The sequence below is a fragment of the Peromyscus leucopus genome, chromosome 1 (genome assembly GCF_004664715.2).
Source record: "Peromyscus leucopus breed LL Stock chromosome 1, UCI_PerLeu_2.1, whole genome shotgun sequence".
Classification (NCBI taxonomy): domain Eukaryota; kingdom Metazoa; phylum Chordata; class Mammalia; order Rodentia; family Cricetidae; genus Peromyscus; species Peromyscus leucopus.
This window is the reverse complement of record NC_051063.1, coordinates 74,301,865-74,313,998: the sequence shown is the minus strand read 5'-3', so window position 1 is coordinate 74,313,998 and position 12,134 is coordinate 74,301,865. Positions and strand designations below refer to the sequence as shown.

The window sequence follows — 12,134 nt, the reverse complement described above, 5'->3', positions numbered from 1 at the left end:
TCTCCGGTTTGCAAAGATCTCTAGTTTCGATCGGTAACAAACACACCAAGTTGGCCATTTTCAGTGTCTGGATACCTTTAAAACTTGGTCACATATGGGGGGGAAAGGTGTTTGTAAACTATCAGGTGTAACAACACCCTACTGTATAATAAAAGAGAAATTCCAGGGTTAGGAAACAATCATGGAATTTATGAGTTTATTTAGCTAACGCTCAGGATTGAGATGTTTCGGGAAAGGTGCTATATAAATAACAGAAATAAACATGCCTGCCTGGTTCTCACTCCTGAATCTATCAGCATTCTCCTTATGAGCTACTTTTAACATCCTCATAAAACATGCTCACCATAATCTGAAATTCTCTGCATATGCATTCTGTCCAGAAATGACTTGGGATTCATTATTCCTTAGTTGGACGAGAAGTTAAAGGAGAGGGTATGTTGGGGCTGGGGTGATGGCCCAGGGGTTCGGAGCACTGGCTGCTCTTTCAGAGGACCTGCGTTCAATTCCCAGCACCCACATGGCAGCTCACACCTGTCTGTAACTCCAGTTTCACACCAATGCATATAAAATAAAAGTACAATAAATTATTTTTAAAAAAAAAGAGAGAGAAAGGGTATGTGGCAGTTTAGCTCCCTGACTTGACCCAGTCAAAAGCAAGCAGTGAATTTTCTTTTATTCTCATGATGTAAAAAAAGCCCACAAAGGGCACCTTTACTTATGGCGGCCTCAAGCAAATGAGCAGCACATTCCACATTTAATCACAGGGCTGGAGACTTGTCTCAGTGGTGAAGAGCACTGGCTCCATTTTCAGGACCCACATGGCAGCTCAGAACCATCTGTAACTCTAGTTCCAGGGGACTGGAAGCCCTCTTCTGGCCTCTACAGGCACCAGACACATACATGGTGCGTATACATACATTCAGGCAAAACACTTACACACATAAAAAGAAATACACTATAAAAAAAAAAAAAAAGAATAGTGCAAGTTTTCCAAAATTACTGAAAACTGAAACAGGCTCTTCAAGGATGACAGACAGCTGGGTATGGAAGTTGAGGCAGGAGGATTGATAGCTGTAGGCCAATGTGGGCTGCAGGGCAAATTCCAGGCCAGTCTGGGTTACCTAGTGAGACCCTCTCTCAAAAACAAACCACCAGCACAAAAGAAATGATCACAGTTTATCCTGAAGGTTAAATACACTTTTGCAAAAATGCAGCTTCAAGCTTTCACCAATTGTGTGGGTGGGGGGGAGTTGCATGTTGGTTTTTGGATACAGGGCTTCTCTGTGTAGTCCTAGCTGTCCTGGAACTCACTCTGTAGACCAGACTGGCCTCAGAACTCAGAGATCTGCCTGCCTCTGCCTCCCAAGTGAGTTAAAGGCCACCACCACCCGGCTCATCAATTGTATATTAGGACAAAACTACCACTAAACACCATTGGCCACCACTCACGAGACTACCATCTTGGATTTTTCTATCATTCTCTACAAAGCAATCATGACAGTAAGGGCAAGGGAAACACGTGTAAAAAGGGCGTATGCAGCAGTAAGTCAGAGGCATCCGATCCCCCTGGAGCTGGAGATAATGACAATTATGGGCAGTTCCCTGTGGGTGTTGGGGACCCAACACCCATCCTCTGCAAAAGCAGGAAGTACTCTTTAATCACAGAGCCATCGTCCCAGCCCCTTCAGGGATATTTCTGCACAGGAAACCCATAATTATCTGTAAAATAGCCTGCAGCAACCCCCTTCCCCAAAATAATTCCTGGGCTGCTGAGCAAGCCAAGACACCTTGCTGGATCAGACTTCCCAGGGATTCGATCAGAAATAGAAAAGTAAGGCAGGCCCTGATGAAAGGGACGTGGCTGTCCTTTAACTTAACAGTGTGCAAGTGTGAGGACCACTGCATGTCCAGGGCTACTGCACGCACTCCACAGAGAATGTGAACATTAAACATCCCCTTCCTGTTTAAACACTACCCCAGTATTTCATAACCATGTAATTATTCATTAAATCTGTTATTGGAAACATTTCATATTGGAATGCTTGGTTATTTGAATTCTCACCATCAACAGAAAAAAACAAACAAGCAAAACCAGCTTTGAAAGACCTCGGAGCAGAAGAGATGGCTCAGTGGTTATGAGCATAGGCCACCCTTGCTAAGGTGACTCCCATTCACTTCCAGACCCAACTCCAGGGCATCCAAAACCTCCGGCCTCCATGGGCACCTGCACTCATGCACACTTACCCACACAGAAATACACACACCTCCACCCAATTCAAAATAATTCAAAATAAATCTTAACAACAACAACAACAACGAAAGGTCTTTAGTGCTGGCTGGGCAGGGGGGCTTTATTTTCTTTAAGCAATCTTTTAACTGACTAAAATAAATAGGCAACACAGACAGACACAGACAGACAGACAGACAGACACACATACACACACACACACACACACACACACACACACACACACACACACACACACGGAAGGGGAGGCGGGGAATGTGAGCGCCTTGCTCTATTTGGATCAGCGGAAGCCAGCAAGAAAAAGTTAAGACAAATGCCAGTTTTCTGGGCTTGCCAGATTTTTGCTCTAGAAGTAATATTAAACACAGTTCTTTGTCCATGAATTGTGAAATACGTTATATACTAATGAAGAATGTGTACTCCATTGTATGTTTAACAGCATGCGCCTGCTTTTGGTTTAATTGACCAAGAATAAGCCCTTGTTCCTCAGCAAAGTATCAAGTTACAGTCAACTGTTAAATATTCACACTCATACTGAGGAACAAAAATGCAGAGAATAGGAAACACAAGACTTATTTTAAATCATCCACTTGCACCATGCAGATATCTCTTTTCTCCTCTTTGAACCGGCCACTAAACGTGGAGGGCTGAGACCACAGCACGTGGCCTACTCACTGGCACAGGACTTAAACTACCCTGGGAAAGTCTGGCTTAAGGTGCTCTCCACACAGACCTCACACTCACCTGAATCCAGGGCAGCATCACCCTCACCCTACACCCCAGAAGACTGCCTTCACCCCTACACCCCAGAAGACTGCCTTCACCCCTACACCCCAGAAGACTGCCTTCACCCCTACACCCCAGAAGAAAGACTGCCCAAAAACCAGTGGTTTCTCTTAAAGGCATGCAAATTACTTTCCCCAGGTTGTCACTTTGCAGAGGTTGGGAAAGTAATTAAGGGTTTGGGGTTAGAAAAGCCCTTTTATTCTGGCTCCTGCTGGGCCGGGGTAAACAGATTCCCTTAATGTCAACAATTACTTAATTAACCAGAGCAGGTGACAAGGTCAGGAGAACCTGAAGGTAAGAACAAGGACTGGCAGTCATCAAGCTTGACTCCAGTGGGACCATTCAAATATGAATCAACAGAACAGTTCTTAGCATCAGGACCCCCCTCCCCAGTCAGCAACTGTTGACACTGTTGTCCTTTGTCACAACGAGAGGCCAGTTGGATACAACCATTTCTATTCTGAAACACTTGAGTAAAATCGTATAGAGATGACTTTCTTCTTAGGTCAACTGACTTTGACCCAACCCTGCCGCGGCCACTTGAGAAAGTGTCCAGAGACACACGGGACAGAACAGGGTAGGGGATGACGACATACATTAGGTGATTAAATATACTACAGAGAACTACATGAGTGGCCAGAACACTTCCCTAAAGGGTCAAAAAGAGGGGCTCCTTAGTAGGGGAGCACAGGCTCTTTCTGGGAACCTCTTGATGACATACCTCTCTGGCCCAACAGACATTATCTAAACTGAGCTTCCAAATTAGCAAACCAAAGTCTTGCATGGTAAAGCTTCAGGAGATCAAAGGCAAACAAACCTAGTGTTAGTTAGCTAAAGTTCTCATGGCACTAAATAAGACAGCTGGAGGGAGGGACGGACACACACACACTCTCTTCATTTGGGGTGGGGAAACACCAGAGCCTTTAGCATCATCTCTCACTTGATTATCTTCTAATCACCAGGACACCCAGGGCAATGTTGATCTAACAGACCAGGAGAAAGCGCGAATCCTGCAGGGATCCAGCGCAGCTGCCTCCTCCCAGGGCAACCTCCATCTCAAACAGAGATTGCTCACTGCTGTGAGAACTGGCACCACCTTGTCCCAGCTTGCTGGTGATGGTGGTAGCCATAGCCACCATCAATGCCATCAATGCCAGAAGCTATGCTCTCTCTCTTTCTGTCCAGATCACTGATGAAACATACACCTCCTGAGGGAGTGGACAGAGGCCTCTGGGGATGTTACTGTTCAATGACTATTGATAAAGAGCTTCTCCAAACTCATCATATCGAACCCTCTGTAGTAGAAGGGGAAACTGAGACCCTGAGGTTTCTCTGCGTTACCCCAGCCTGTGCTGGTGAAGCTCCTCACCTCCGAGCACTTTTTTTTTTCTCTTTTTTTTTCTTTTTCTTAGCATCTCCCAATTCTGGATGTGATTCGAAATTCATGCAAACTCTGAATCTAGCACAGTGTACCCAAGGGCATTGGCAGCATGTGACCTACAGCTTCTGGGACTTCGTGGCCTTCCTCCCTAACCCTACATGCACCTACAGGTCCCCAGGTGGTGGGATCTGCTTTCAACAATGCTCACATTGTTGGATATCAGTTCTGACACAAAGAGCCATTGGGGGACTCCATCTCACTGTTCTTCCTTCCTCTCCCCCACCTGTCGTCTTCTCCCTGACGTACACACATTTTGCAGCTTTCCTTAGGTAATTAGAAGCAGCCCAGGAAACCCTACAAGACCATTTTAGACTAGACACCGAAATCAACTCATAGCAACACTGCCCCGAGAGTCCAAATGAAAAATGACAATTCCTTCCTAACTAGGGCTGTTTCTGAAGCCCGCACTGTAGGAAATCCCAGCTCAGCTTCCTGAGTTTGTGCTAAGCCACACACTCCAGGGAAAACCAGCAATTAGGGGAACATCCATTTTAATTATTAGCAAAATTAAAGAAGTACAGACCAGACTTTGGGCAACCCAATCCCTTCCCCTCACATTAAGCCCTTTGAAAACAGGTCACTGTTGCAAATTACCCTCTCCCCAATGTCACAGGATAAGTCACAAAGAGGTGGTGGTTCCAAAAACGGGTATGAGGCTGCACGTTGAACAAGCCTCACACACCAGCTCCAACCGTATTTCCTTTCCAAAGTCAGGGCAGGTGCCACAATGTCTCACCTGGTAATTTGTAACATTTCCAGGCATCTGCGCAGCCCAACGTCCCCGCAGCCTCATTCACACAAAGCCAGTGATAGTGCCTGGGTGGATCTGCCTGGAGACCCAGCTCTCCAGCCCATCTCTAGGATGAGTACATAGTCCCCCTTGTGGACAGACATCCTTGGGGGTTCTGGTCCACCCTTCCTCCCTAGAGGAACACACGGCTCCTCAGGACCCTGATTCGGGGTGCATAACCACAGCAGCTCGGCTGACCTGCCAGCACTCAGGACCGTGACGGACTCCAAAGCCCAGCCGGCACCAGGTGGGCCTCAGCAAACACGTTCATTAAGTGGCGATGAGAGCTAGGATCTGCAGTGTCACGCTCGGATTACCACTCAAAAAATAACTCGCCTACCAATATTCCCTCCCGATGACAGATTTCCAGGCTGCACCAAGCAGAGAAGCTTGGCTATGGACCACGTCTCTGAAGGACCTGGGAGAAGGACCAGATCTTTGCCCAGCTCAGTATTTCAGCATGGCCTCCTCACAACTAGCTTTTCACATTCGCAACCAAGTGTCGAAAGCCAAATCCCAATGAAAGCTGGCGTTTCCTCGGGTCGGGGAGACCCCCTTGGCATAGTCACTTTCGAGTCTTCCTAACCTAAAACCTACCTCTCTGTGATGCTGGGCTTAAGCACAAAGAGCTTACCGCAGCTTAAAAACCATCCAGCAGAGTAAGGCTGTGGTGCTCAACTTCAGAACCTTCTTTTAAACAATGCAAAGAAAACACCAGCTTTTGGAGGCTGCCCATTTCCTTCAGCCAAAAAACCAGCAACTCAAGGCTCTCCCTCCATCCAGAAAGCAACTGCAGAAGGCCACAGATGACGGTCATCTTGCTAAAACACATCCCCTCGAGTGCTGCAAGGCACTGGCTGAAAAAGAGCTCCAGGCTGCCTCCCTCACCCAGCACAGAGAACAGAACAAACTAAACCACTCCAGTCCTGCCTGGGAGCCAAAACCCTCCTTTCTAAGATCTGCTGTGGAAGATGGAGAGAAAGATCACCCTCCTCAGGCACCTGACTTTTAAAAAAATGCCTTTCCTTTAATGACCACTTCCCCAAGACATGTCCCCAAAACAACTTGGTACCTTTAAAAATGGCATGCAAGAACTTACCTTCTGGTTCTAACGTAGTATCCTCAACTAAACTGAAGGAGGGCCGGGCCAGGGACAAGGTTGCCATGGTGACCAAGACCAGGCAGATGAAGTGCCCCCAGCTGACCATGGTCACAGTGCCAATCCCTGGTCCTCTTCCATATCTCCATGTGGACGGCAATCCCATCTGCACACTTCCTCAAGGACCATGGGCTGCCTGCAATGCCTTCAGCCCACGGGGGGCTCAGGAGCCAGAGCGCTGTGGCGTGGCTGTGCTCAGGCGGCGGCGGCTGCTGCGGCTGCGGCTGCGGCTGCTGCTGCTGTTGCTGCTGCTGCTGCTGCCGCCACTGAAAGAGATTAAGTCAGTTAGTACAGTCTTTTCCCGTGCCAACTCGCTTAAACCCAGATGGGATGAAATCGTTTGTCAGCTGTGATCAGACACATTCTTTTTCATTATCGACAAAAGCCTTCCATCCTCACCTCAGCGTCCCAGGTGTTTCCAGAATGGTCCACAAGCTGGAGCAGGCTAATCTTTTTTAAAGCTTACTTTTAGGAGACACCAAGATGAACCATAGCTGTAGGGCCCAACCACTGGGCTACACACACAGAGTGTGCCCTTCCATCCACTATCAAAGCTACCAGGTTGCAGAAGCAACCTGACCTTCCTCCCTCTCAAGGGCAACTGAAAAAAAAAACGAGTTTAAAACGCTGGGCTTGGCACAAGCAGCCTCATTAACTTTTCTTATTCCAGCTGGCCTTTAAGAGGCTGACAGGAGGAGGGTCTGCTCCGAGAACCACATTTCAGCTGGGCTGGAGCTGAGCGGCGTGTCCTCCCCCTCCCCCCACCCCCACCCCTTCAGTGTAATTCCCGGGAAGAAAGGAGACCAACAGAATCAAAGAATCCCAGGAAGGCTACAAAAAAATTCCCACCAGTTTACACTTGTCAGGATTCATTTTCAAACGCAGGCCTGTATTTCAGTCTCTCGCCAAGCAGCTACTTACAAAGAGTGAGTTTGATCCAAACGGGGGATTCAAAGCCTGAATCCCCTTCCACTTACTACAAGGCAGTGTACAGGCATCCTAACTAAATGTCTTCAACCTGCGTCAAGGGGGTTAAGATACAGAGCGGACACAGACCTTGATGAACAATGCAAGAGTTTATTGGTAATGGTGATGATACCTGTAAGCTGTCCTGGTATGTGATTGGCCTGGGGACTTTCAATATGCCAACCTATTGGCTAAACTTCCAAAGTATCAGTTACAAGGGGGTACTCAACTTACTCTATCCAAAGCAGAGAGAATTCCCCCAAGAAACCTTACCACTGAACAAATAACTTTAAATTTGTTCAGTGTCCTCAGTGACTAAGCCTTGAGTCAGAACGCACAAGCTTCAGTGACTGCGGAAGACAGTTGTAGGGAAGGATGGGACAAAACTCTGGGCGCTGGGTTCGGTGAAGCACGCTTTATGAGACTGGGATTGGCTGAGAGTTCTAACGCCAAAGGAAAAAAGTCTAATCCTGCGCTTTTGATGCTTCCAATTATGACATAGGATTCCAACATTGACAGAACCTCCCTGAACAGGCCCTGTCCTAAAATCTGTTCATTTTACTCTTCACTGGGAATTCAAAGGAGTATAGGCACAAAGAGGAGGCATCATCTCCAAGCTGTTTTTTTTTTTTTTTTTAAGCACAGGTAAAATGGTACCATTAACAACAAAAGCCAGGAAAGTGTGTGTGTGTGTGTGTGTGTGTGTGTGTTTAGGTGCCCAGCGTTGTTTTAGATGCCTTGAAGGATTTTTCTCCCCAACTCTTTTGTTTCTTAAAGTCAAGAGTCCCAAAAGATAATTCCCTGTCTATTTCTACATACCTGTCAGAGCAAAGTCCACAAACATTCTCATTGGTTTACTAAGAACTTCCAGAATTCAGGGAAATTCTCCACCTCTCAAGCACTTTACAAACAATCTCAGATCCTAGTAGGTGTTGCTGCTTCCCCACAACCCCTACCCAGGAATGCCTCAGCTGGAGGAGGAAGATGGCCAGTGCCCGGGGCTGACTCAACTTGCACGTTGGTTCTTCGCAGGCCCAGGCCCTACAGCAGCCCCCTCCTCAAACCTCTGTAAGGCGAGAAGGAAGGCAGCAGGTCTGCGCAGCTCCTCACCGGAGTGGACAAAAGTGCTGAGCGACCTCCTAGGCAGGATAATTAGGTCCCAAGGCTCGGTGTTGGGAACACAGGCCCAGCATGCTGCTGGCGGCCACAATCCCAGCTTCCTGCCTTCAATACCATAATCCTTCCTGGAGGCTGAGCCCCAGTGAAAGCCCCAGCGTGTTTATTTTTCCCCCTGAAAGGGAACTCTCTTCTCAGTCTACTAGGGAGGAGTCCTCACCCTCGCTCTGACGGATGGCTCTTCACGACCACCCGCCCCTGAGGGTCACCCCCGCGCAAGTCTGCCTCCAAAGACAGGCAAAGTGACCGGCAGAAAGGGCCTGTCTGGTGAGTTTGCGCAGTGCTATACAACTTTGCACACTCTTCTCCATCCTCAAGAAAGCAGGCTAATTGAGGTCCAGTGGAGGGGGCCGGGGGGCTGCTACCTTAAAGGGGCTCTCAGTCCCAGGATGCCTAAGCGGGCTGAGCAACTGGCATTTTGTTCCCAAGTAGATTTCTCATGGCAGGAGTCAGCACTACCAGGCTAATACTAAATGTAGACCTCAGTCCTGGCTCAAGGCTTCCTTACTTCTCGCCGTGGCTGAACAGGGAAGGGAGCTGTCACGGGCTGGGGGAGGGGAGCCTTAAACACAACGAAATCCCCAAAATGCAAGCTGCCGTAAGATCACAATCCCCTGCCCTCCTGTTTCATTGGGTACTTTGAGCAGCTTGGGGTGCACATCACCACCCCACTTCATTGTAGTATTTCTTTCATTTGTCAGCCTGAAATATCCAGTTTTGTCCTTCTTCTTGGGGCGCTAAAGAGCTCTGAGAAATCTGCATTTTAATTGACATTCCAACGAGAGGGAGAGGGGCGCCTGATTGCTTTTCTATTCAAACTAAACAGGCTTTTCAGATGAAAATGAGTCGAAGCTGGTGGAAGATTTACAGGGATTTGGGACGCCTGGGACAATAGAGTTTTAAATGTTGATAGCATTTCACACCAAACACATAATGGGTGCCCTGAGTTTTAAAGCAAGTCTGCCTTTAAGGGTAGGTTTTATTGAACTGGGGGGGTGAGGAAAGAAGGTCTTGGGAAGTTTGCAGGGGCGCGGAGGAGGCTCCGCGCCTGGGGCCGGCCTCCCGAGCCTGCTCCCTGGCTGCGACAGTGGAAGCCAGCGCCACGCAGGGCCCTCGGCGGATTCCCCCGCGCTGAAAGAATGAGCGCGCAAGTTAGAACTCGCCTGCGCTTTCGACATCTCGGCGCGGCTGTGGTCGGAGCAGCTAGGAGAACTAGGAAAAGTCGGTCCAGTTCGCCCCCTAGCCCCAGGCGCGCGGCGATCCCTCCTGCGCCAACCGCTGTGGCGGGCGAGAGACGCCCGGCACTGGAATCCGGGACCCGAGCCACTGCCTCCCGAAAGGTGCCACCCGGGCATCTCCATCCCTTGAGGGATGTCACCCGACACACTCCAGCAGTTTCTTTCCAGGAAAGAACCTCTCCCAACGGCCTGTATAGTACCGGGTTGGAGCTCCCAGAGCCCAGGCACCCCGAAGATGCCCTTCCCGAGCCCCCGCCTTTGGGCTGTGCCACTGGCAGGCGGCCCCATGGCGCGCCGGCTCTGAGCTCAGAGGAACGCGCCCAGTCGGCAGGATTGCCCGCCGGAGTCTGACAGGGTGCCGGCGGCAGACACAGATGTCAGCATCTGGATGGAGGTGCTGAAAGAACTCCCCCAAAGCCAGCCGTCCACATGCATCCACTCTCCCACCACCAATCCAGCCAGAGACCGACAGGGCGCGCCCCCAAATCGTTTCCCCGGCGCCCTCCTCCTGAGGATCCTGCGCCCCGGGTCCTCCTACGGCGCCCACTTTCCCGGCTGGCGAAGCTCCCGGAGGCGTTCGGCACGGCGATTACCTTGAACGGCAGCGCTCCTCCGCGCTCGGTGCTGTGCTGGAGCCCGGAGTGGGTCGGGATGGAGCAGACGATAAGCTCGGAGGAAAACTCCAAAAAGAAAAAGATCCCTTGGTTTGCAGCCGGCGCCAAGGTTCCGAGGCTTCACGCACGCCCCGGATCGCAGAACAGCGAGGACATGACGCCAGAGCTGCCCTCGGATCTGGGCAGCGAGAAGAAGAAAGGACTGGGGTTTGGCGTTGCCTACTCCAAACTTTGCTGGCGAGTGGCGAACACGCAGGAACGCTGAGGCCCGGGGGCTCGCGCCCGGCCCCCGCCAGCCCGGAGAGCAGTCGCCACGCCGGGCCAGGGACGCGCAGGCAGCCCCGGCGCCGGAGCTCGTGCGGCCGCGCACCCGATCGTTCGTGCGCCCGTTCCGCGCCCGCCGCCGCCGCTCGCCTCTCCCGGCGCTCTCCCCGCGCCGCCCGCGCCGCCGCCGCAGCCTCCTCGGGAGGGTCACGCCCCCCGCTGAAACCCGAGCCGTTTCCTGGACGGCGGCGCCCGCTCTGCCAATCAGCGCCGCGCGCTGGGGCAGTCCTGAGCCCCGCGCTGTTCCCGACGCCTAGCCGCCGCCAAGAGACACCCGCCCGGGAGGCTAGGGGCCCTGCCGCGTTGCCCTTAGGGGTGCGAAGATGATCTCTCAGAACCTGACTAGTGATCGATCGGATGGTACGCCCTGGGTCGCCGCTGTCCCCTTCCCTAGCCAGCTTCGGTGTACAGAGTGGATGGGTTTCGTTGTTTCGGGTCAAGTTAGGAAACAAGTAACAGAAGGCTGTGCACCTTCAGACATCTGAGAATATGTTTGCAGGGTACTGGGGCTGGACATTTCACGCCGCGGGAGCTTTGAAGGTGGAAGCAACTAATATTCGTGGGAGATGTTAGCCTAATCTTGTCCTTCTAAACAATAGAAGGGAGTGGGGGGCGTGTCTTTGGGAAGTCCTCTTTTAAGAAGGGGACTTGTGAATAGGTAACTGTACTTAATTCGCACACTTGCCTGCAGAGCAACATACCCAGATTCTGAGAAGGAAACTGGAGAGCGGGCAGGTTAACACAGCTGGCTGTTGTTGATGTGGCTGTCTTCGAAAAAGCCAGAATCTCCGACAGAAAATACCTCGTTTAATAGTATCAATGTAGATTAGCATAAAGAAATCCAAAGGAGATTTGGCTGGAGAGATGGCTTGGCAGTTTAGAATGCTTCCTGCTCTTCCAGAGTGCCAGAATCCAATTTCCAGCATTCTCTCAGGCCCTCACAACAGCCTGTAACTCCAGCTTCAAGGGTATCCAAAGCCTCTGGCCTCTTTAGGAAACTACGCTCATGAGCACATACCCCACCCAAAGAAACGGACACATTAAAAAAAAATAAAATAAAATAAAACTAAATCTTTAAAGGAAAAAGAGAGAGACTGGAGAGAGAGCTCAGTGGTTAAGAGCACTGCCTGCTTGTTCTTCAAGAGACCCTAGTTCAATTCCCGGCACCCACAGACTGCCTGACAACAACCTCAAACTCCAGTTCCAGGGGTCGGAAGCCCTCTTCTGGCCTCTGCGGGTACTGCATGCGTGGTGTGCAGACAGACATGCAGGTTACATCCGTACCCATCAAATAAAATGAAAGAGAGAGAGAAAAGAGAGGAAATTCAAGAGTCTAGAGAGCTTGGAGATGGTGGAGAGTGGTAAATCACTTGCCGAGCATGTACAAGGACC

General features: G+C 50.3%; 1 protein-coding gene across 10 annotated transcripts in view; it reads right to left on the bottom strand.

The window, feature by feature from the left end:
* Fgfr2 (fibroblast growth factor receptor 2) overlaps positions 1-11,417 on the bottom strand; it is a 108,440-nt gene extending 97,023 nt beyond the window's left edge. For 9 of the 10 annotated variants that reach the window (XM_037209999.1, XM_037210003.1, XM_028868120.1 and 6 more), the window contains exons 1-2: positions 10,398-10,751; positions 6,365-6,690 (exon numbers count right to left, since the gene is read on the bottom strand). In XM_037209999.1, coding sequence (XP_037065894.1) covers positions 6,365-6,530 — 166 coding nt within the window. In that variant the 5' untranslated portion in view covers positions 6,531-6,690; positions 10,398-10,751. Of the gene's footprint in view, positions 1-6,364; positions 6,691-10,397 lie in introns of all 10 variants that reach the window. The other variant, XM_028868149.1, reaches the window with a different exon arrangement.
* Positions 11,418-12,134: the final 717 nt, after the last annotated feature.